This window comes from Schistocerca nitens, chromosome 2 (assembly GCF_023898315.1).
Source record: "Schistocerca nitens isolate TAMUIC-IGC-003100 chromosome 2, iqSchNite1.1, whole genome shotgun sequence".
NCBI lineage: Eukaryota > Metazoa > Arthropoda > Insecta > Orthoptera > Acrididae > Schistocerca > Schistocerca nitens.
The window spans coordinates 993,499,233-993,524,529 of record NC_064615.1 but is presented as its reverse complement, the minus strand read 5'-3'; the positions used below and the strand labels follow the sequence as shown (position 1 = coordinate 993,524,529).

The window sequence follows — 25,297 nt, the reverse complement described above, 5'->3', positions numbered from 1 at the left end:
TTCGGGGAGTGGTAGGCGTGAGTAGAGAGATGGACTCTGGGGAGAGGTTCTAGGATGGGCCTAAGGATTGGAGTAGGAACTGGAGATTCTGCTGGATTACTGGAATGGGGTCACTGTGGCAAGGTTCGTAGGTGGAAGTATCTGACAGTTGGCAGAGTACTTCCGCCAGGTAATCCTTGCACTTCAAAACAACAGTGGTGGAGCCTTTGTCCTCAGGTATGATTATAAGGTCGGGATCAGTTTTTAGATGGTGGACTGCAGTTCTTTCTGTGGATGTAAGGTTAGTTTGCATGTTGAGGGATTTGGGGAATGATGAAGAGGCAAGGTTCGAGGTTAAGAAATTCTGGAAAGTAAACAATGTGATTTGGGGGCTGTGAGGGTGGATCACAGTTGGATGGGGGAGTGAACTGAGTTAGGCAGGGTTCAGTATTGGTCTTTGGTTGAGTCAGATTGGTAGAGTTGGTGGCGAAAAAGTATTTCCACTATAGGGACCGGGAGAAGAACTGCCCGTCCGGTCACTGAAATTGTCCTTTATGTAGTCTTGGCAGTTGTCATACTATATATTGGTTATAGAATATGAGTCGTCGTAAGTATATGTTACCACCGCAAGTAAATGTGAGAGTAGTGAGAGCAGGCGAGACACCACATTGACGCGTCACAAAAATTAAAACAGCAAATAAATGGGTGTGAACTACACTCCTGGAAATTGAAATAAGAACACCGTGAATTCATTGTCCCAGGAAGGGGAAACTTTATTGACACATTCCTGGGGTCACATACATCACATGATCACATTGACAGAACCACAGGCACATAGACACAGGCAACAGAGCATGCACAATGTCGGCACTAGTACAGTGTATATCCACCTTTCGCAGCAATGCAGGCTGCTATTCTCCCATGGAGACGATCGTAGAGATGCTGGATGTAGTCCTGTGGAACGGCTTGCCATGCCATTTCCACCTGGCGCCTCAGTTGGACCAGCGTTCGTGCTGGACGTGCAGACCGCGTGAGACGACGCTTCATCCAGTCCCAAACATGCTCAATGGGGGACAGATCCGGAGATCTTGCTGGCCAGGGTAGTTGACTTACACCTTCTAGAGCACGTTGGGTGGCACGGGATACATGCGGACGTGCATTGTCCTGTTGGAACAGCAAGTTCCCTTGCCGGTCTAGGAATGGTAGAACGATGGGTTCGATGACGGTTTGGATGTACCGTGCACTATTCAGTGTCCCCTCGACGATCACCAGTGGTGTACGGCCAGTGTAGGAGATCGCTCCCCACACCATGATGCCGGGTGTTGGCCCTGTGTGCCTCGGTCGTATGCAGTCCTGATTGTGGCGCTCACCTGCACGGCGCCAAACACGCATACGACCATCATTGCCACCAAGGCAGAAGCGACTCTCATCGCTCAAGACGACACGTCTCCATTCGTCCCTCCATTCACGCCTGTCGCGACACCACTGGAGGCGGGCTGCACGATGTTGGGGCGTGAGCGGAAGACGGCCTAACGGTGTGCGGGACCGTAGCCCAGCTTCATGGAGACGGTTGCGAATGGTCCTCGCCGATACCCCAGGAGCAACAGTGTCCCTAATTTGCTGGGAAGTGGCGGTGCGGTCCCCTATGGCACTGCGTAGGATCCTACGGTCTTGGCGTGCATCCGTGCGTCGCTGCGGTCCGGTCCCAGGTCGAAGGGCACGTGCACCTTCCGCCGACCACTGGCGACAACATCGATGTACTGTGGAGACCTCACGCCCCACGTGTTGAGCAATTCGGCGGTACGTCCACCCGGCCTCCCGCATGCCCACTATACGCCCTCGCTCAAAGTCCGTCAACTGCACATACGGTTCACGTCCACGCTGTCGCGGCATGCTACCAGTGTTAAAGACTGCGATGGAGCTCCGTATGCCACGGCAAACTGGCTGACACTGACGGCGGCGGTGCACAAATGCTGCGCAGCTAGCGCCATTCGACGGCCAACACCGCGGTTCCTGGTGTGTCCGCTGTGCCGTGCGTGTGATCATTGCTTGTACAGCCCTCTCGCAGTGTCCGGAGCAAGTATGGTGGGTCTGACACACCGGTGTCAATGTGTTCTTTTTTCCATTTCCAGGAGTGTATGTTATAACAAAGGAATTCTAGATTTAAAGATTCCAGAATGGAATGCAACTTCAAAAGTGTTAAAAACATATGTTTTAACAGAGCATAGAGAAACTGTGTGATTGTGAAACTGCCGCATCTATTTGTTGCAGCTTTTGTGACAAACTGTTATTTTTCACCATTTCCTTGGGAGTGATCACATTCATGTGAACACCTGAATTGGGCAGGGAGGCATACAAATTAGGTGGGTCGGTAAGAGATTCCTATCATATGACACACATACTGTCACTAATGCCATGTATGACACACCAAATGTGTTTTCCGGTGGAGGGTTTGGATGACTTGTCATCAAATGTTTGAGGTTCCCATTCGAAAGCCACTTCCTCTCGGCAGCTAATAGAGTAGTTGTGCAGAATCAACTGGTACATGTTGCTGTTGCAAATGGACATTACACTATGACACACACACACAAATTTGATGCAGCAAAAAAAAGAAAGGAAGATAAAAGAAAAATTGGCAGAAGGGAGGTTCGAACACGGCTCGCCTGCGTGGCAGTTCAACACTGTGGCCAGATAACCATGATGCAATATCTCTTTCACGTTGCTCTATATTGCACCTCTTATCTTTGGACCGTTCAGTGTTTCTATTTTGCGTTTCTTTCACAGTTTAGTACATCATCTTCCTGTTTTCATGCCTGATCTATGTTCAGGTTTTGACGGGCCGTCCACTTGGCCCTGTAACCACAAAATCTGAGAGGGGTGTGACGGGGAGTTTCTTTTGTAAGAAGAATGGGCCAATCAAACCACATGATGACAGACCACACAATAACACCTGGTAGATGAAAATGTTTGTTCATGCGGAAATGTGAGGATTTTCAGGAATCCAGAATACACTATTGTAGTGGTTTACAGTACCATTCAGTTTGAATTGCACCTCGTAGACTAGATAACCATCCCTGCCAAACGTTCATGCAAAGCATGCCTTCAAACCACTCACAGTACTCATCCTTCAATCCAGGTCATCCCACCATTCATAGCATGCAGCAATCTTGGAATGTACACTTTCCGCTTTGCAGCCTTCTGAATTCATCATATGTTTCATCAGCTTACCTTGCTTTCACAAGTACCCTGCTTCACAGATTTTTGAGGTGACCTAGTAAAATGCTGAAACACAGCAATGCTGGAAGCTGGACTTGATATTTTTGGTTGGCCAAACCTTTCTGTATGCGTATCCTGAACAGTACTGTCAGCTTCAAATTTATCCTGAGTACAATAAATTGTTGTGTGTGTTGGTGGCAGAGTTCTGTATACATTACACCATTGCTATTTTACCTCCATCGTGATTTTGTACCTCCAGTACCTCTTCAATACAGCCTTGTGTTCCGAAACGACAATCTTACTTCATTCTTTGGTGCACTGTCATTTACTGGAAAACACGCACCAAGATCTGTTGAGAAAACAATGGACTATACCACCGTGCAAAATTGCAGTGATGTCATTTTGTTCAAAAGACGTTAACTATCAAAGAGTATCTACATTTTTCTGGACCCCTCTTTATCCACTAAGGTGCAAGCCAGCACACTCAGTTGCAGTCAGTCAATTATTTTAAATGTGTAATATCTTAGTCAGACCTTAATAAACTGATTGTTGTTCCTACTAAACATAACAGAAGCTGTGGCATAATTGCATTGATTGCTAATCAATATGTTTTGTGATAAAACTCACAGCCTGCTTCAGTATAAGGATCCCAGCATACATTTGAAGCTATCAAACGGGTCTCAAGAAACATTCAACAAAAATGGGACTAAAAAGTTATTACAGTAGTTCATAATGAATGGTGATGAGCTAGAATAATATCATAGGCAAACAGTATACCTTGTATGTTGTATGTAATTAATTAACCCTAGCAATACCAATGCATTTCCCATGGGCATATTATGACCACTACAAAAAATTCGTTAATTATTTTTATTAACAACATACTTTTCAAATTCCCCCCATGAACCATGGACCTTGCCGTTGGTGGGGAGGCTTGCGTGCCTCAGCGATACAGATGGCCGTACCGTAGGTGCAACCACAACGGAGGGGTATCTGTTGAGAGGCCAGACAAACATGTGGTTCCTGAAGAGGGGCAGCAGCCTTTTCAGTAGTTGCAGGGGCAACAGTCTGGATGATTGACTGATCTGGCCTTGTAACATTAACCAAAACGGCCTTGCTGTGCTGGTACTGCGAACGGCTGAAAGCAAGGGGAAACTACAGCCGTAATTTTTCCCGAGGACATGCAGCTCTACTGTATGATTAAATGATGATGGCGTCCTCTTGGGTAAAATATTCCGGAGGTAAAATAGTCCCCCATTCGGATCTCCGGGCGGGGACTACTCAAGAGGACGTCGTTATCAGGAGAAAGAAAACTGGCGTTCTACGGATCGGAGCGTGGAATGTCAGATCACTTAATCGGGCAGGTAGGTTAGAAAATTTAAAAAGGGAAATGGATAGGTTAAAGTTAGATATAGTGGGAATTAGTGAAGTTCGGTGGCAGGAGGAACAAGACTTTTGGTCAGGTGATTACAGGGTTATAAATACAAAATCAAATAGGGGTAATGCAGGAGTAGGTTTAATAATGAATAAAAAAATAGGAGTGCGGGTTAGCTACTACAAACAGCATAGTGAACGCATTATTGTGGCCAAGATAGACACAAAGCCCATGCCTACTACAGTAGTACAAGTTTATATGCCAACTAGCTCTGCAGATGATGAAGAAATAGATGAAATGTATGACGAGATAAAAGAAACTATTCAGGTAGTGAAGGGAGACGAAAATTTAATAGTCATGGGTGACTGGAATTCGTCAGTAGGAAAAGGGAGAGAAGGAAACATAGTAGGTGAATATGGATTGGGGGGAAGGAATGAAAGAGGAAGCCGCCTTGTAGAATTTTGCACAGAGCATAACTTAATCATAGCTAACACTTGGTTCAAGAATCATGAAAGGAGGCTCTATACATGGAAGAAGCCAGGAGATACTGACAGGTTTCAGATAGATTATATAATGGTAAGACAGAGATTTAGGAACCAGGTTTTAAATTGTAAGACATTTCCTGGGGCAGATGTGGATTCTGACCACAATCTATTGGTTATGAACTGCAGATTGAAACTGAAGAAACTGCAAAAAGGTGGGAATTTAAGGAGATGGGACCTGGATAAACTGAAAGAACCAGAGGTTGTACAGAGTTTCAGGGAGAGCATAAGGGAACAATTGACAGGAATGGGGGAAAGAAATACAGTAGAAGAAGAATGGGTAGCTCTGAGGGATGAAGTAGTGAAGGCAGCAGACGATCAAGTAGGTAAAAAGACGAGGGCTAATAGAAATCCTTGGGTAACAGAAGAAATATTGAATTTAATTGATGAAAGGAGAAAATATAAAAATGCAGTAAATGAAGCAGGCAAAAAGGAATACAAACGTCTCAAAAATGAGATCGACAGGAAGTGCAAAATGGCTAAGCAGGGATGGCTAGAGTACAAATGTAAGGATGTAGAGGCTTGTCTCACTAGGGGTAAGATAGATACTGCCTACAGGAAAATTAAAGAGACCTTTGGAGAGAAGAGAACCACTTGTATGAATATCAAGAGCTCAGATGGAAACCCAGTTCTAAGCAAAGAAGGGAAGGTAGAAAGGTGGAAGGAGTATATAGAGGGTTTATACAAGGGAGATGTACTTGAGGACAATATTATGGAAATGGAAGAGGATGTAGATGAAGACGAAATGGGAGATAAGATACTGCGTGAAGAGTTTGACAGAGCACTGAAAGACCTGAGTCGAAACAAGGCCCCGGGAGTAGACAACATTCCACTAGAACTACTGATGGCCTCGGGAGAGCCAGTCATGACAAAACTCTACCATCTGGTGAGCACGATGTATGAGACAGGCGAAATACCCTCAGACTTCAAGAAGAATATAATAATTCCAATCCCAAAGAAAGCAGGTGTTGACAGATGTGAAAATTACCGAACTATCAGTTTAATAAGTCACAGCTGCAAAATACTAACGCGAATTCTTTACAGACGAATGGAAAAACTGGTAGAAGCTGACCTCGGGGAAGATCAGTTTGGATTCCGTAGAAATGTTGGAACACGTGAGGCAATACTGACCTTACGACTTATCTTGGAAGAAAGATTAAGAAAAGGCAAACCTACGTTTCTAGCATTTGTAGACTTAGAGAAAGCTTTTGACAATGTTGACTGGAATACTCTCTTTCAAATTCTGAAGGTGTTAGGGGTAAAATACAGGGAGCGAAAGGCTATTTACAATTTGTACAGAAACCAGATGGCAGTTATAAGAGTCGAGGGGCATGAAAGGGAAGCAGTGGTTGGGAAAGGAGTGAGACAGGGTTGTAGCCTCTCCCCGATGTTATTCAATCTGTATATTGAGCAAGCAGTAAAGGAAACAAAAGAAAAATTCGGAGTAGGTATTAAAATTCATGGAGAAGAAGTAAAAACTTTGAGGTTCGCCGATGACATTGTAATTCTGTCAGAGACAGCAAAGGACTTGGAAGAGCAGTTGAACGGAATGGACAGTGTCTTGAAAGGAGGATATAAGATGAACATCAACAAAAGCAAAACGAGGATAATGGAATGTAGTCAAATTAAGTCGGGTGATGCTGAGGGAATTAGATTAGGAAATGAGACACTTAAAGTAGTAAAGGAGTTTTGCTATTTAGGGAGTAAAATAACCGATGATGGTCGAAGTAGAGAGGATATAAAATGTAGACTGGCAATGGCAAGGAAAGCGTTTCTCAAGAAGAGAAATTTGTTAACATCGAGTATAGATTTAGGTGTCAGGAAGTCGTTTCTGAAAGTATTTGTATGGAGTGTAGCCATGTATGGAAGTGAGACATGGACGATAACTAGTTTGGACAAGAAGAGAATAGAAGCTTTCGAAATGTGGTGCTACAGAAGAATGCTGAAGATAAGGTGGGTAGATCACGTAACTAATGAGGAGGTATTGAATAGGATTGGAGAGAAGAGAAGTTTGTGGCACAACTTGACTAGAAGAAGGGATCGGTTGGTAGGACATGTTTTGAGGCATCAAGGGATCACAAATTTAGCATTGGAGGGCAGCGTGGAGGGTAAAAATCGTAGAGGGAGACCAAGAGATCAATACACTAAGCAGATTCAGAAGGATGTAGGTTGCAGTAGGTACTGGGAGATGAAGAAGCTTGCACAGGATAGAGTAGCATGGAGAGCTGCATCAAACCAGTCTCAGGACTGAAGACCACAACAACAACAAACAACAACTTTTCAAATAGATATTGACATATAAGCAGGGTCCAGAACCAGAAAATATCTTTTATCACAATCTTAGCTCTACCGATGCATTTTGCGTAATGTGCACACTAATTAGAGGGTATTTTATGATCACCCCCAAAATTTTTTTAAAAATACAAGTTTTGTTTCTGTTGTTAACATTTTTTCACAAAATAGCTTTTAACATTATATAAATGTGTAAGAAGGGTTTTGAACCTGAATATGTAATTTTAGTTGTGAGAGTCACATTCATTACTAAGCCTTAAATTTTTGGGTTTAGGTTTACTGAAAAACTTAAAACAATTATGGGATCTGGTATATAAAAATCATTAAAAACAAATGTTATTTTTTCAGAATTTTAAAATATAAAGTACGCTACTAGATTACTGAATATCTCCTAAAGGAGTGCTGCCCCCCGCCCCCCTTGGTACTGCAAGGTGTAAGGATTCAGTGTAAGAACTCACCAAATTGTAGAGACACTGAGTTGTCACAAGGCACCTAAAAAGCCTGATAACTTTGCTATCTTTCAATCGAATTCTTATGTAGACTCATACTTTACTGCTCACAATTTCTAATTCACAGCCTCATTAATTTTAATTATTACAGGCATGCCCATGTTATTTGTGCTTGGACATCAGACTTTGAGGCGAATTAATAACTGCAGGCTCCAAAAAAGTTTGCTACTGGTAATAGTGATCTGCATGAGATGTAGAAAATGATTGATAATTATTGTGATGAACCATGGACCTTGCCATTGATGGGGAGGCTTGCATGCCTCGGCAATACAGATAGCCAGCCATATCATAGGTGCAATCACAACGGAGGCTTATGTGAGAGGCTATATAAACATGTGCTTTGATTCCTGAAGAGGGCAACAACCTTTTCAGTAGCTGCAGCGGCAACAGTCTGGGTGATTGACTTTTCTGGTCTTGTACCATCAACCAAAATGGCCTTGCTGTGATGGTACTGTGAACGACTGAGAGCAAGGGGAAACCATGGCCGTAATATTTCCCAAGAGCATGCAGCTTTACTGTATGGTTAAATGACTATGTCCTTTTGCGTAAAATATTCCTGAGGTAAAATAGTCCCCCATTCAGATCTCCAGGTTGGGATTACTCAGGATGATGTTATATCAAGAGAAACAAAACTTGCATTCTACAGATTGGAGTATGAAATGTTAGAGCACTTAATTGGACAGGTTGGGTAGAAAATTTAAAAAGGGAAGTGGGTCTGTTGAAGTTATATGTAGAGGGAGTTAGTGAAGTTCTGTGGCAGGAGGAACAGGACTTCTGGTCAGCTGAATACAAAGTTATAAATACAAAGTCAAATAGAGGTGATGCGGGAGTGGTTTTAATAATGAATAAGAAAATAGGAGTGCAGGTAAGCTGCTGTGAACAGCATAGTGAACGTATTACTGCAGCCAAGATAGACACGTAGCTCACACCCACCACAGTGGTACAAGTTTATAAGCCAACAAATTCCACAGGAGGTGAAGAGATTGAAGAAATACATGCTGAGATAAGAGAAATTATTTAGATAGTTAAGGGAGACAAAAATTTAATAGTGATGGGGTACTGGAATTCAGTAGTAGGAAAAGGAAGAGAAGGAAAAATAGTTGATGAATATGGGCTGGGGGAAAGGAATGAAAGAGGAAGCTGCCTGGTAGTTTTTGCACAGAGCATAATTTAATCATTACGTACACTTGGTTTCGAGAGTCATAAAAGAAGGTTGTCTGTGTGGAAGAGACCTGGAGGTACCAGGAGGTTTCATATTGGTCATATCATGGTAAGACAGAGACTTAAGGACCAGGTTTTAAACTGTAAAACATTTCCGTGGGCAGATGTGGATTTGACCACAATTTATTGGTTAAGAACCGTAGATTAAAACTGAAGAAATTGGAAAATGTTGGACATTAAGGAGATGGGATCTGGATAAGTTGAAAGAACCAGAGGTTGCTGACAATTTCAGAGGGAGCCTAAGACAATAGTTGAATAGAACAGGGAAAAAGAATACAGCAGAAGATGACTGGGTAGGCTTAAGAGATGCAATAGTGTAGGCATCAGAGATCAAATAGGTAAAAAAAGGGCCTATTAGAAATCTTTGGATAACACAGGAGGTATTGAATTTAACTGATGAAAAGAGAATATAAAAATGCAGCAAATGAACCAGGTGAAAGGTGATGCAAATGTTTAAGAAATCAGATTGACAGGAGGTGCATAACGGCTAAGCAGGAATGGTTAGAGGACAAATGTAACATTTTAAAGCAAATTTTATTAGGGGAAAGATAGATACCACTTACAGGGAAATTAAAGAGACTTTTGGGGAAAAGAGAAGCAGCTGTAACAAATATCAAGAGCTCAGATGAAAAATCAATCCTAAGCAAAGAAGGGAAAGCTGAAAAGTGGAAGGAGTATATAGACGGTTTGTGCAAGGGAGATGATCTTGAAGGCAATATTGTGCAAAAGGGAAGTGGACATAGATGACGATGAGATGGGAGATTTGATACTGTGAGAAGAATTTGACAGAGCACTGAAAGACGTAATTTGAAACAATGTCCCAGGAGTAGACGATATCCTGTCAATAGACAATATCCAGAAGAACCAGCCATGACAAAACTCCTCCATCTGGTGTGCTAGAAGAATGTAATAATCCGTATGCCAAAGAAAGCAGGTGCTGACAGATGTGAAAATTACCGAAGTATCAGTCATGGTTGCAAAATGCTGGCACGAATTCTGCACAGAAGAATGGAAAAACTGGTAGAAGCCATCCTCGGAGAAGATCAATTTGGATTTCATAGCAATGTAGGGTCCGTCCCTGGTAGCTGAATGGTCAGCGCGACAGAATGTCAATCCTAAGGGTCCAGGTTCGATTTTCAGATGAGTCGGAGGTTTTCTCCACTCAGGGACTGGGTGTTGTGTTGTTCTAATCATCTTCATTTCATCCCCATTGACGCACAAGTCGCTGAAGTGGCGTCAAATCAAAAGACTTGCACCCGGCGAATGGTCTACCCAATGGGAGGCCCTAGTCACATGACATTTACATTTACATAGTGATGTAGGAAAGCAAGGCAGTACTGACCCCATGACTTATCTTAGAAGGAAGCCAAACCTACATTTATAGCATTTATAGGCATAGAGAAAGCTTTTGGCGATATTGACTGGAATATCCTGGGAGCGAAAGGCTATTTACAACTTGTACAGAAACCAGATGGCAGTAATAAGAGTCAAGGGAAATGAAAGGGAAGCAGTGGTTGAGAAGGGAGTGAGATAGGGTTGCAGCCTAACCCAATGTTTTTCAATCTGTACATTCAACAAGCGTTAAAGGAAACCAAACAAAATTTGAGAGTAGTTCAGGGAAAAGAAATAAAAGACTTTGAGGTTTGCCAGTGACATTGTAATTTTGTCAGAGACAGCAAAGGACTTGGAAATCAGTTGAACGGGATGTACATTGTGTCTGGAAAGGATGTAAGATGAACGTCAACAAAAGCAAAACAAAGATAATGGAATGTAGTCAAATCAGGTGATGCTAAGGGCATTAGATTAGGAAATGAGGCACTTAAAGTGGTAGATCAGTGTTGCTGTTTGGGCAGCAAAATTACTGTGGATTGCCAAAGCAGAGAGGATATAAAATGTTGACTGTCAGTGTGAAGAATAGCATTTCTGAAGAAGAGAAATTTATTAGTATCAAATATAGATGAAAGTGTTAGGAAGTCATTTCTGAAAGTATTTTTCTGGAGTGTAGCAATGTATGGAAGTGAAACATGGACGATAGACAGTTTAGACAAAAAGAGAATAGAAGCTTTTGAAATGTGTTGTGCAGAAGAATGTTGAAAATTAGATGGGTAGATCAAGTAACTTTTGACCAAAAGAAGGGATCAGTTGATAGAACACATTCTGAGACATCAAAGGGGTCTCCAATTTAGTATTGAAGGGTAGCTTGGGGTATAAAAATTGTAGAGGAAGACAAAGAGGTGAATACAGTAAGCGGTTTGAGGAGGACATAGGCTGCAGTAGTTATTCAGAGCTAAAGAGGCATGCACAGGATAGAGTAGCATGGAGAGCTGCATCAAACTAGTCTTCAGACTGAAGAACACAACAACAACAACAACAACAACAATTATTTGTCAGCATTCTGGAAAGTGTTAAAAGTACTTACAGGGTTTGCTAACTGTGAAAATGGTAGTATTGCTCTTAAAAGAAACACACTTACGCCACTTCCTATTATTGCCATTATTATTAACTAAGAATTACAAATGGGTACATAAGCAATGGCGTAGGCAGTAGAGAGTAGGCTAGCTGAAGCAGAAGGAAAAAAGTGTGTATCAAAATAAGTGATGAATAACTTAACAAAAATTCAGAGATAACATTTTCTTGATTTTTATCATAATTACTGATGTATGCAGGATAAGACACGAAACTATCATTACAACTCTCTCTCTCTCTCTCTCTCTCTCTCTATCTCTCTATCTATCTATCTCTGGTTACATTGTTCCAGCTGATGACTACATTGTGCTGATAATGTAGCTGTAGATATATTCATTTTTTGAGTTAGTACAGTAAGGATTGTGTACAGAATAGTAAGTCTTATGATTGGGAAGCCAAGGAAAAACTGTAATTGAAATTAATTTCAGCCAACATACAAAAGTCAGAAATTAACTGTATTAAAAATCAGGTCACAGACGTGATCTTTGTTGGCATCAGTAGTGGATGTCCTGTTGTTTCCTGATCCTTTACATTTGGTTGGTGACTTCTGAATTGTTCAGTCCACTGGCAAACATTTTGCCATGGTAAAACATTGCCCTCGTTCTGTGCTGAATATCTCCTCTGGATTTCAGCTCCTGGTACACCTTCAAGCCACAAAAAATGAAGTAGTGAATGATTTTCTACATTAGTACAAATGGAGAGTGGTACAGCCATGTTTACTCCGTAAGTTGTGTGACAATGCTGAAACTGCCATAAATGAAGAGAATGGTGCCATCTAAAGGCTACCACTAAGCTACACTGCTAACCTAAAGAGAATTGGAATGAAAGGGAAAGTGTCTTTCAAGTGTAATGCAATGAAATTTTGCTGTTTGCATTCATTTGAACAACTGCTACACATTTCATATGAAGAAGTAGACTTCCATATTAACTTTGTCCAAAAGATAGTGAGACTTCACTTTAAGACTGGCAGGTTGAAATATTAATAGGATACATATGTGAGGTGGTAGCCATAATTTATCCATATGCCCTCTGCAACTAGACTTAGCACATACTTATATAAGGGAAGTGAGCAATTTGTGTAGTTTTCAGTGCCTTAATGCATATATAAGTTAGTCATGCCTATTTGTGTATCTACATAAATTGATAGAAAAACGGTTAAAATTTTTCCAGGTACCTTCAGCCACCAGGAGAATGGATAACCTGTGCACTTGAATCACGTGAACTACTTTCATTATGCCTAAAAAAACTGAAAGGTCTAAACAGAGTTAAACTGGTAGATGCTGGTTTTGTATGGACAGAGCCACATTCAAAAAGAATAAAGGTAAAAAATAATTGATTGTTCCTCATTGATTTGGATTGAAAATTTTATTGTACATACATAAATAAAACCTTTGTTAAGATGGTGGTTGACTAATCAGTCAGATGTTTGAAGCAAACTTGCATGAGGAGAATATTGTGATTATAATTTATTTCTACTCATCATTCGCTTTCCACATAATTTACACAACCAGCTGATATATTAGGGTAATAAAATACTGCTGTCACTATGATTTATACTGTTTGTTGTTTCTTTGAAACTCTTAAGCTTTTCACAGCAGAAATATTGTTATGACCTTTGATTGTGATTTATCTTGAATCATACTCTCAGATCGGAAGGCATCCATCATTTCCAAATTGAAAAAAATGTGTGTACATAATGTCTATGACTATGTGAAGGAGAATGATGATACGGATAGGTTAGCTTGCTACTTACCACATAGAGGAGCTATTAAGTTATGGGCAGGCACGATGAAAAATAATGCTAGAAATATTTAAGCTTTCAATCAACACACACACACACACACACACACACACACACACACACACACACACACACACACACACACACACAGTCTCTGGGCATTATGGCCCTAATGGCTTTGAGTCATGCTCTAAAACATGGAGACTGTGACCATGTTTGTGAGAGTTGTGCTTGTGTCAATATGTCTTATATGCAAGAAGGACTTTGTGTACAACTCTGCAACTCAGTGCCTCCTGTATGTGGTAAGTAACAATCTAGCCTTTCCATATTGCTGTTATTCTATCCTGAATTTTAAATTGTTGAAATATTATGATAATATGCTTGGTTTGCCCCAAGAGTATGAGGTAATGTTTAGAGTGGATAAATCGCAAAGAAGAATAGTATATGGGAATGAGATCATTGTTACATAATAGTGAATGGAGAACTGCTGTGAAGGAGAAAGGCAAACTGGTTTTATTACCCACTCTGCACCTTTCCTCCATACTTTCTTGGTACCTGCTCACACTATTGGTCTGTCATTTTGTAATCACATTTTTCTTTACTATCCACACTCATTACTCTTACATGACCATTTTTTGGGTTAGTTATAACACAGTAATGCATTGTGAAAATTGAATATTGTTGTTGTTCTGGTGGAGGAAGGGTTACAGAACACACTGCATATTTTTTTTTTTTACTAATGTATATCAGAACATGGTGGGGGTAGGGATTTTAGTCCAAAAATATTGATAAGAGATACCATCAGTGTTAATTTTTTACAGGAAATAAATGCTCTCTTTCCACTAAATCTATGTTTTTATTCTTGTACAAACAACATAATATCCCTCTCGTACAGTATCATATTTTTGACCAATATTGTTTGGATTCTGTTGTTCCTAGGTAAAATTAACTGTCCATGGTGAGGTGCTGGGTGGAACAATGCTGCAGCAAGTATTTGTGGTTGAATATATCGTAAATAATCAGATGTGTGATGATTGTCATAGATCAGAAGCTCAAGATTATTGGCGCGCACTTGTGAGTATTTTAATACATATTAAATTTATCATTCATATTAGTTTCATTATAAATTGTGCTCCCATGCAGTTCATTATCTTAAGAGTCGTTTAGCATGGCATTCACTAATATGAATTAGAAAAATATATAAGATATTTCCTATGACGGAAATAGTATTCAGTAATTAGCCACCATATAAAACCTGAGAGATACAATGAGTTAAAAAAAATTCTAGTATGATACTGCCTGTTGGGAACTTAAAAGCTACAAGAGGAAGAATTGGTTCATCCCTTTCATGTCTGCTGCCTTAATAGAGAAGCCACAAGTTATATTATTCCGTGACAGAACTCATATTCCTGGCACAGCATCTGTTTGCAAAAATGAACATTGTATTTGGGATCTTCTCTGTGCCAAAATACAGCCCATGTACTCTTTTTCAATCACTGAATAGATCCCTGGGAGATCAGTGTTGTTAACTAATGTAAAAAAAGTCAATAAATTCTATTGAAAAACGGATACAAATGGAGCTGTGTTGTGTATGATTCCTTTTGGCTTTTCATTACTTAAGAAGAAAATTGCATGCATTTTTAAAAAATTACAGTACACAGATAAGCTATATGTGCTACTCTAAATGCAGTTAAGTAATGTAGCTTGATGGCTCAGTTGTAAAGTGCCAGACTACAAATACAAAGATCTAAGGAATTTTATCTGTCATTTATCATTTCTTTCCCCTCTGGAAATGTCTGTTGATGTGAAAAAGGCTGAGCAGCACCATGGTTTGGAATTCACGCTAAACTGTAGGTCCTCCTACAACTAGTCAGGTAAATAAGTTCAGAGATTTAAGGAAGGAAACTGCATACCATGTCCAACAGGAACACGCTTAGTAAAGCACTGTGGCATGGAAACAATCATCGGATTAATGATAGTTTTACTCCATATTATTAGGATAGAGTAGTGAGAATTTATTCTTCTATGTTAAATATATGTATCATTATAGTTTACACAGTGTAATGTGTATTAACTCTTGATTATAGATCCCTTCTGTCAGTTATAGTATTTTCTCTTGAGTTTCAGTGATGGATGAAATATATTCTCCAGCAATATTGTGAATTCATGGTAATACTGAGTCTTTCAGTGGGAGGTTCATTTGAACAGCTCAGTAAATCAGTTGACATGTTCACAAAGAATCAGACATACCACAATGCTTAATCATTTGATTCATACTGCATGTCTTAAAATTTTATGTTTAATTATTTGCATTCTTCTTAGACACAAAATATGCTGATGAAAATTTGGTCATGAATTGTTTTACTTGCTGAAATTAAGCCAAAAAAAAAAAAAAAACACACACTCGTATAGCCCAAACTCCACAGAATTCTGCACTTCACAAAATTAAAAAAGGTGCAGTATCAATGAGTCAGTTTGAGTCGGCCTACTCATACAAATACTGGGAGTAACAATTTCTAAGGATATGATCAATTCCATAGACTCAGTCTTTGTAATACTAGGGAAATGCAGCCAGTTTGTAAAGTACTGCTTACAAAACAGTCAGGAACCACGTTCTAGAATATTACTAAACTGTGTATGACCTATACCAAATAGATTAACATGAATATTGAATGTATACAAAGAAGACCAGCACAAATGGTCACTCTACAGCAAAGTATGTTTTTATATGAAGCTTCCTGTCAGATTAAAACTGTGTGCCAGACTGGGACTCAAATCCTGGACTTTTACCTTTCGTGGGCCTTTCGTGGGCCTTTCGTGGGCAAAAGCAAGCCAGGTTAGAGCCCCGGTCCAGCACACAGTTTTAATTTGTAGGTCACATGTTTGTTTGACTCACTGGGACATGTTGAAAAACTGTAGTGATAAACAGTGACAGACACAAACTATTCCATAAAAGCTTACTTGGAAACTTTCAACAATCAACTTTTAGTAATCCAGGAATATACTAGAACACACTACATGTTGCTTCTGCGAGGATCACAAATATAAGATTAGACTAGATAGAGGATTTAAGCAATCATTTTTCCCACGCTCCATATGTGAATGGAATGGGAAGAAGCTGTAATAACACTGTGCAACAATGAAAATTGAATGAATATAGCCAATTCCTATCAGTTACAATGTGCTGATCACGAATATCACAAAGACAATTCAAAATTAGCTCTAGTTTTCATTTTACGCTGTTTTATTACTTTGAGACAATTATACATGGATTTTTATGTTACATTTAAAATCAAATATTATAATGGTTTGTCAAAGTCATAACAACTAGTACCAGTGGTTTATATTATTGCCCCTGGTCTTACTTGTGTGGAATATTTTGGATGTAAACATTTTGATACCAATTGTAGTGATCTTTTTGTCTCCCTCCTCTTCAACTTCAGTGACTTTATTAATGCATGTAATAATTTTTGCACATTTGTATGTATACTAAATATTGCTGCTTTCTCTGTGAATGGGATAGATGAGCTCGTGCGTCGCATTACAGTAAACATGAATGGCCCACCATAAAATCTCTTCAACCAGGTATAAAGAATATTAAGAGTGAACCTCTAGTAGACCCTAAAAAGATTCTGCTCCCACCCTTGCACATCAAGTTGGGTCTCATGAAAAACTTCGTTAAAGGAAAGAACAAAGAAGGCGACGCGTTTAAGTACTTAAGGCAAAAATTCCCTTACTTAGTGATGCCAAAGTAAAGGAGGGCATTTTTGTAGGCCCACAGAATCGAGAGCTTTTTGGAGACCATACTTTTGATGGAATCATACAAGGTGATGTGAAGCATGCTTGGCAATGTTTTAAGACAGTCTGTTTACAGTTCTTAGGGAACAATGAGCAACAAACTACAAGGAGGTTATAGATAACATGTTGTCATCTTATAAAAAACTTGGTTGCAACATGTCATTGAAAATGCATTTCTTACATGATCATCTTGACTTCTTCCCCAAAGATTGTGGTGCAGTAAATGATGAACATGGGAAGCGATTTCATTAAGATATTGCCATATTTGAGAAGACTTATACCGGAAAGTGGAGCCTACTAGTTTAGCAGATTACTGCTGGACTGTCATAAGGGATGTTCCCAATTATGTTTTTAAATGTCAAGCCAAGAGAAAACGGTCATCTTCTGAATTTATCTCTGAACAAAATATGTAATTGTATATACTGTATATAAGGACATTTAACATTTGTAATCCTTTATATACATCTGTGACCATTTAATTTATATATTTTCTTTTGTGCTGTACATAGTTCTGGTACAAAGTAGACTTACAAAGTATTTGTGTTCATGTAATATTATCTTCATTTTTTCTTAATATTTTACTTTTGTGCTTCTAGAATGGCACTGAAATTTATCAATGCATAATACATAATATAATTCAAGTAATTATTCACTTAAAATTTGTTACGCTGAATCTTGGAACATGAATGCATATTTATTTAGTGATATATCTAAAAACAAAGATGATGTGACTTACCAAATGAAAGTCCTGGCAGGTCGACAGACACACAAACAAACACAAACATACACACAAAATTCAAGCTTTCGCAGCAAACTGTTGCCTCATCAGGAAAGAGGGAAGGAGAGGGAAAGACGAAAGGATGTGGGTTTTAAGGGAGAGGGTAAGGAGTCATTCCAATCCCGGGAGCGGAAAGACTTACCTTAGGGGGGAAAAAAGGACGGGTATACACTCGCACACACACACATATCCATCCACACATATCCATCCACACATATCCATCCACACATATACAGACACAAGCAGACACCATTTGTCTGTATATGTGTGGATGGATATGTGTGTGTGTGTGTGTTCGCGCGAGTGTATACCCATCCTTTTTTCCCCCTAAGGTAAGTCTTTCCGCTCCCGGGATTGGAATGACTCCTTACCCTCTCCCTTAAAACCCACATCCTTTCGTCTTTCCCTCTCCTTCCCTCTTTCCTGATGAGGCAACAGTTTGTTGCGAAAGCTTGGATTTTGTGTGTATGTTTGTGTTTGTTTGTGTGTCTGTCGACCTGCTAGGACTTTCATTTGGTAAGTCACATCATCTTTGTTTTTAGATATATTTTTCCTACGTGGAATGTTTCCCTCTACTATAACCATATTTATTTAGTGAGTTATTTATGTAAAAATGTAGATTACTTTTTAAAAAAAACTATAGCCAAATAGTTACGAAGATGATGATTTTATGTCATTTTGTACTGAAATAAACATAACTAACTCAAAATCATGCAATTTACACACTTTCGCTTCAAATTTGTTGTTCATTGTAATTAGTAGAGTGAGAAATACTCTTAGTCATGCACTTCAGTGGTTTGCAAATGAAGTGTGGAAAAAAAGTCTGTTTAAATTTCTCTGTCCATGCTATAACACGGGTCTGTGATATAAAAATTGTTTCAAATTTATTAAGTGATTTTTATAGTGTTTTCAATCTGATTTCAGGAAAAATGGTGGAAAAATTCCATCATGTACAGTTATTTCACAAACTGCTTGTCTAGTTTTAGCTTTTTTCGCTAGTCATCACTCCAGTGAGTTTGAATTTTGGTTTTTAGGATCTCCATAAACTGTTATCTAGCCATTTTTATACTAGATATATGTAAAATAAAGAGTAATTAGGAGAAACTAGCAGTATTTTCATGTCAGTGCCTGTCTGTCGCACTGCCCCTTCCCCCGCCTTCACCAAGCAGTGAGCTGCTACTACTGTCCTTCAGTTCACAGTACCCCTTCACTCGGTGCTGGCCACGTGTTGTTGTTACTAGTGCTTTAAAGTAGTGACTGTTTTCTTGTGTTGTGAAGTTGTTTTATGAACAATGGCTACCAGAGGATGTATAAACTCGCCAGATTGCTTCTGCTACATTTGTGGTAACTATACCGTTAAAAAATACAGATAAACATTTCAGATTTTGTTGAAAAACTATATTTCACCTATTTCGGTTTAAAGTTAGGCGATCAAGATAAGCGTTGGGCCCCACACAAAGTTTGTTTAGTGTGTGTTGAAGAACTGAGGCAATGATTTCAACATAAAAAGCAGTCCTTATGTTTTGGAATACTGATGGTTTCCAGAGAGCCCAAAAATCATAGTGATGACTGCTATTTTTATTCTTGCAACATACGAGGTTTCAATTTGAAAAACAAGAGGATATTTCTTACCCTAACATTCAATCAGCCATTTGCCCTGTTCCTCATGGACCTGAAGTAACAATACCCTCTCCTCCAGATTCTTTGGATGATATAGATGATCATGAGCCAGTGGCTCAGCTAGGTGATAGTGAAGAAGACAGATATTGCTACAATCGTGGTACAACCGATCCCATTCCATTCTCACAATTTGAGACCTAGGCCTTATTATACCCAAAAATACTCCCTTGTTGTGTGAGAAAATCTGATGTGATAGAAAAAAATGGATTGCATTTTTGAAATCAGCACTGAAAAGTACATAAGTCAGTTATCAAATTTGAAACAACTTTCAAAAAATATTTTTTTGCAGACCTGTGTAATTAATCTAATTTTCTCTTCATAGTCTCTACAGGAATGACACATAGGGGGCTGAAGAATATCTTTAGATTTTTCATTTAATACAGGTTCTTCAATTTTTGCAAGTTCACTCTCTCAGGATAATTTGTGTCTACTTTCAATAGTCTGTTTTCAACATTTCTGCATCTCCATAACACACTCTCAAGTCAAAGAAACCTGTGACCATTCATACTGGGATGTTTATACATTCAGTGTCCTCTGTTGGTCCTGTATTGTATGGGTCCCAAATACTAGACGAATATTCTAAAATGGGATGTTCAAGTGATTTTAAAACAATCTCCTGTGTAGGTTGACTGCATTTCTCCTGTATCTTGCCAATGACCTAAGTTCTCAGTTTGCCTTACCAGTGAGTGAACCTAAGTGATGGTTCCATTTTATATTCCAACAATTGATAAACCAGATATATTTTATCTACATACATACTCCGCAAGCCTCTGTATGATGCATGGCGGAGAGTACCTTGTACCGCTACTAGTCGTTTCCTTTCCTATTTCTCTTGCAAATAGAGTAATGAAAAAACAACTGTCTATGTGCCTCTGCACGAGCCATAATTTCTTGTTTATCCATGGTCCATATGCGAAATTTACTTTGGCAGCAATAGAATCGTTCTGCAGTCAACTCCAAATGCCAGTTTGCTCAATAGTATTTCGTGAAAAGAATGTCTTCTTCCCTCCAGGGATCACCATTTAAGATCACAAATCAGCTCCATAATACTCACATAGTAATGGAACTGAACAGTAACTAATCTGATCTCTCATCTCTGAATTGCTTCAATGTCTTCCTTTAATGCAACCTGGCGGGAATCCAAATCACTCAAGCAATTCTCAAGAATAGCTCACACAAGTGTTTTATACACAGTCTCCTTTGATGTTACCTGCTCATCCCATTTCATGTTGCTTCGCAACATTGACTATTTGTTTAATCAACATGACTATTTCAAGCAGCACACTACCAGTGCTGTGTTAGAGTATTATGGAAATGTTTTACCAGTTGATCTGCACTCCCTTACATGTTTCTACATTTAGAGCAAGCTGGCATTCATCACACCAAGTAGAAATTTTGTCTGTCATTCGTGTGCTCCTAGTCACTCAATGACGGCACGTTTCTGTATGCTACAGCATCAGCAAACAGCTGCAGATTGTTCCTCATCCTGTCGGCAGATTGTTTGTGTGTATAGAGAACAATAGTGAACCCATAATACTTCCCTTGGGCACTCCTTATGATATCCTTGTGTCTGATGAACACTTCACTGTTGAGGACAATGTGCCAAGTTCTATTACATAAGAAGCTGTTGAGCAACTTGCGTATCTGGGAACCTATTCTGTATGCTTGGACAGGGTGTATACGCCCAGAGACAACTGGGAAAAACCCTGGAACCTTTTCACATGGGAGAAAACTGGGAAAAACCTGGGAATTTTTTTAGAATTCTGGAAATTTTTCAATGTTTTGGTTTTCAGTTAAATTTTTGTAATTTTGACCGGTAAGAACTAACACTCTGACAAAGAACTTTACTGTATCCCGCCACTGCAGAACGATACCACGGCCATAAAACAAATGAGAGATATGCGCCATTTTAGGTTTTTTTGAACAGTCACCAGCAGACTGACGTGCATGCGCATTTCAGACGTGTATGAGCAGTATCTTCTCCCACTTATGGCTGCGTAAAGTGTGAAGTGTGGCTGTTAGCTGTATCAGCAGTACAAGCTGCCAGAAGCTAACCGAAAAAAAAAAAATTTCTGGCGTGCCGAAGCTGCCAGATTCCCACATGCGCAGAGCAGTGTGAGTTCTAGTGAGGAGGGGGAGTAGTTTCCACGTGACAAGTTTTTAATTTTAGTGATTTTGCTGTTTCTTCCTCATTTACAGCCGTCACGTCAAATGAAAACAAAATAGAATTTTGTGGCCCAGAGCTATCAAGTGAATTAAAATACATTCACGTAATTGCGGAAGGCTAAAATATGTTATTAGTTTCATTTTTCTGATTTTATTTCCACGTGTTTGGCAGTCAAGCATTAACCGCCTTGCGGAACAGTGAAGTTATTTTTGTAGATTTGCCAAAGAAATTTGCCTTTTATTGGTCTTTTCCGCAGAGCCAGTTAATTTATATGAAACGAAGTGTTTCATTCCACACCATTGGCAGTTTCAAATGTGTGCTGAATTTCAAATGCTTGTATCCATCTTCTGACATGTATGGTGTTACGCTATAATAAAGAACCAAATATGAGATAATACAGTACTAGTACTCCAAGAGAATTTGCGTCCTGAAAACCACACTGGAAAACTTAATATGTTGGGGCCTACATCTTTGTGAATCTGGACATACAAATGTGCACATTAAGCCAAATTATGCATTTTAGTATGATTTACGAAATTCCAATGTTCACGGAGTGTCATCTGATGTCTTGTTCCTACGTCATTGTAGTTGCACACGCTCTGTTACTTCTGTTTTCTGGTATTCTGACAATTGCTGAAACAAATTCTAACAGGTCGCAGGAAAATATTGTGAATGGTGGTTTGAAAAGCATTACTTTCAAAGTAAATTTCATTTTAATTAACACAACTTGTGTTACATGCGACAATGTCCTTTGAATTTCTTAAATCACAGTGTGTGTGACTCTCATTTAAAGTTTAAACTTTGAAGGCCAGACACTTAGAAGAATCTCAACCCCAGAAGACAAGACATTTATGTCGTTATTTAAAATTTTACTGGCACATTTGCATGATGTATCTTAAAAGTGTAACACATGCAAAAAAGTACCAATATTATATGTGAAAGCTTAGCTTTTCTTGTAGCTACTCTATGTATATTAGTTTAAACCTTTAACTTTTCTTATTTGTGTGTTCGTGCTTCTTAACAGTAATGTTGCTATTGGCTGACTACATCACATGTCCTATGCTCTGAAGATCTGTTATTGGCTGTCGAGATCATGTGACATGAGCTGTGACTGGCTTACAAAAGTGCATCACAATCTCAATTTCAATGCTTGAGAAACTAACTCGCTGTGTTTGGTGTAACTCGAATATATACTTTCGTAATACGAAAATATGCACCGTACATGTTTCTGCACATTGAAGATCTTCCAAAATGCATGGTTTATTTTCTTTTCGGGGGGGGGGGGGGGATATTCGTTTTCTTAAGTGCCTAGAAGTTCTACGCCAGTGTATAAAACCATAAACATTCAAAGGATTGATAAGTTTTACAGTTCCAAGGGAAAGTTTACTGTCACTTAAACACATAAAAAGTGTATTTTCACCCAGAAAGTGTTCTTTTAACCAGGAAATCTGAGAGGAATCCGAGAATTTCTTTTACTTGTCCATATATACATTCTGTTGGACCTTCATTAAGTCTGCAGTGGCGAACGCTTTCTGGGAATGTAAGAATATTGAATCTGCCTGTTGCTCTTCATCCTTGATTTGTAGGATGCTGTGTGAGGAAAGGGCATGTTGAGTTCTATATGAGCAGTGCTTTCTAATTCTGTACTTATTTGTGGGTGGAAACTTTTCCATATCAAATTTATTGTATTGAAACTCAGAATATATTCAAATATTCTGCAACAAACCAATGTTACGGGTATTGGTCTGTAATTTTGCAAGTCTGTTCTTTTACCCTTATTATGCACAGGAGTAATCTGCATTTTCATTCCAGTCAGATGGGACTTTGCACTGGGCAAGAGATTTGCAATAAATTCAAGCTAAGGGTCAGTGCTGTAGAGTACATTCTGTAAAGTATGAGTTGACTGATTCTAAATGTAAATCATTGTTATTGTAGTTACAGGCCACTATGTTTCATTCCGCCTTTGTAAAATATGTTTAAAGCAAGTTGTCAATCTTTGCACCACTTTGAAATCGTATCAGGATCTTAATCAATAATTCTATAGCTTTTCTCAGGCAGCACTTCATTGTAGGTAACTGATCACCTGCAAAAAGTCTGAGGTTGATATTAATATTCCCTGCCAGGTCATTAATATACAAAATGAACAATAAGGTTTCCAATGCATTTCTGTGGGCCAGGCCTATAGTCATTTCCAATTCTGTCAATCCCTCTCCATCCGATGTCACATGCTATGTCCTCCCTATCGAGAAATCGTCAACACAGTCACAGATTTTGTTTGATACCCCCATAGAATCTTTTTTTACTAAATATTTTTGTAGCACAGAGTCAAAAGCTTTTTGGAAGTCAAGAAATAATGTACTCATCTGCTTGACTTAATCAGTGGCTTTCAGTAGGTCATATGAGAAAAGCTTAAGTTGGGTATCATGTAATGGGTGTTTTTGGAATACATGCTAGTCAGCATCAAGGTGATCATTCCGATCGAGAGACCTCGTTATGTTCAAGCAAAAAATATGTTTTTAGAAATGTACAATAGGTGGACATCAGTGAGACTGGGCAGTGATTTTGTAGATTACTTCTGTCATCCTTATTGTAGACATGTGTGATAAGCACTTTTTGTCTGGTGGGATACCAAAATGAGTAAGTGATTCACATTAGTCATATGTGCACAAAATAAGCATAAATGTAGGCTGTCTGTAAACTGAAGAACGAACAGCACCCATGGTGAGGAAAGTGGCCTTTCCCAGAACGCCATGCAACTGCCATGCAGGAACACATAGCAGTAGTTTCCTGTCTACCAGTGGAGTGCAGAATGCTGTGATTTATGTAAACTGTGTTCATGTGCATTACAGGTGTTAGATATATTAGTTACTAATTTCTCTGTTTCATGTAGTATTAACCTACATATGGAAAATAAGTCCTCCTTAGGCTTGTCTGCTCAGTGCGTTGCCACTCATTTGCTGTGGAAGAGTCTGTGTAACTTTGTGGAACAGCCTGTAGATGTCCCTAGTGATGTAGCTGTATATAGTGAGGAATCAGCTACTTGCTCTTCAGTTCTGATTCAGCCTGTCATAGGGGGGACATACAGTTTAACTTGGCCTCTGAACCACTATGCAACTCAGCATTTCTCAGATTAACAAATGTTGCCATCTGTGAAACAAGTGATAAGTGACAGATAAAGATCTGGGTCAACCAGTGATTAAATCAAAGATCTTTGGCTGTGCATTATATCTGGCATTTTACCACTTAATCACTGAGACTTGAACATAATAATAAATTGTTTTCTAAGGCTCATACACAAGTTTTGATCAAAAAGTAATGGGATTTTTTCCTTTGAAATTTTGCCGGCTTTATACACTTAATTTTTAATTTCTTTTAACTTGTTGGTATACATGTTCTTGATATATGTTTGCATTTTCAGATGTTTTGAATATTTGGTTTATTGTTGACAGTTGAAAAGGTTGTGTGTTTTCGAGTGCTCTGCGAATTTTTACTTTGGAAAAAGATGTATTAAAGAATTTGCATTAAATTTTGCC

The 25,297-nt window shown here is 39.1% G+C and overlaps 1 protein-coding gene across 1 annotated transcript in view; it reads left to right on the top strand.

The window, feature by feature from the left end:
- The window catches only part of LOC126237315 (60S ribosomal export protein NMD3), an 82,844-nt gene that overhangs the window by 5,677 nt on the left and 51,870 nt on the right, over positions 1 to 25,297 (top strand). The window contains exons 3-4 of the mRNA XM_049947280.1: positions 12,771 to 12,921; positions 14,281 to 14,415. Coding sequence (XP_049803237.1) covers positions 12,771 to 12,921; positions 14,281 to 14,415 — 286 coding nt within the window. The remainder of the gene's footprint in view (positions 1 to 12,770; positions 12,922 to 14,280; positions 14,416 to 25,297) is intronic.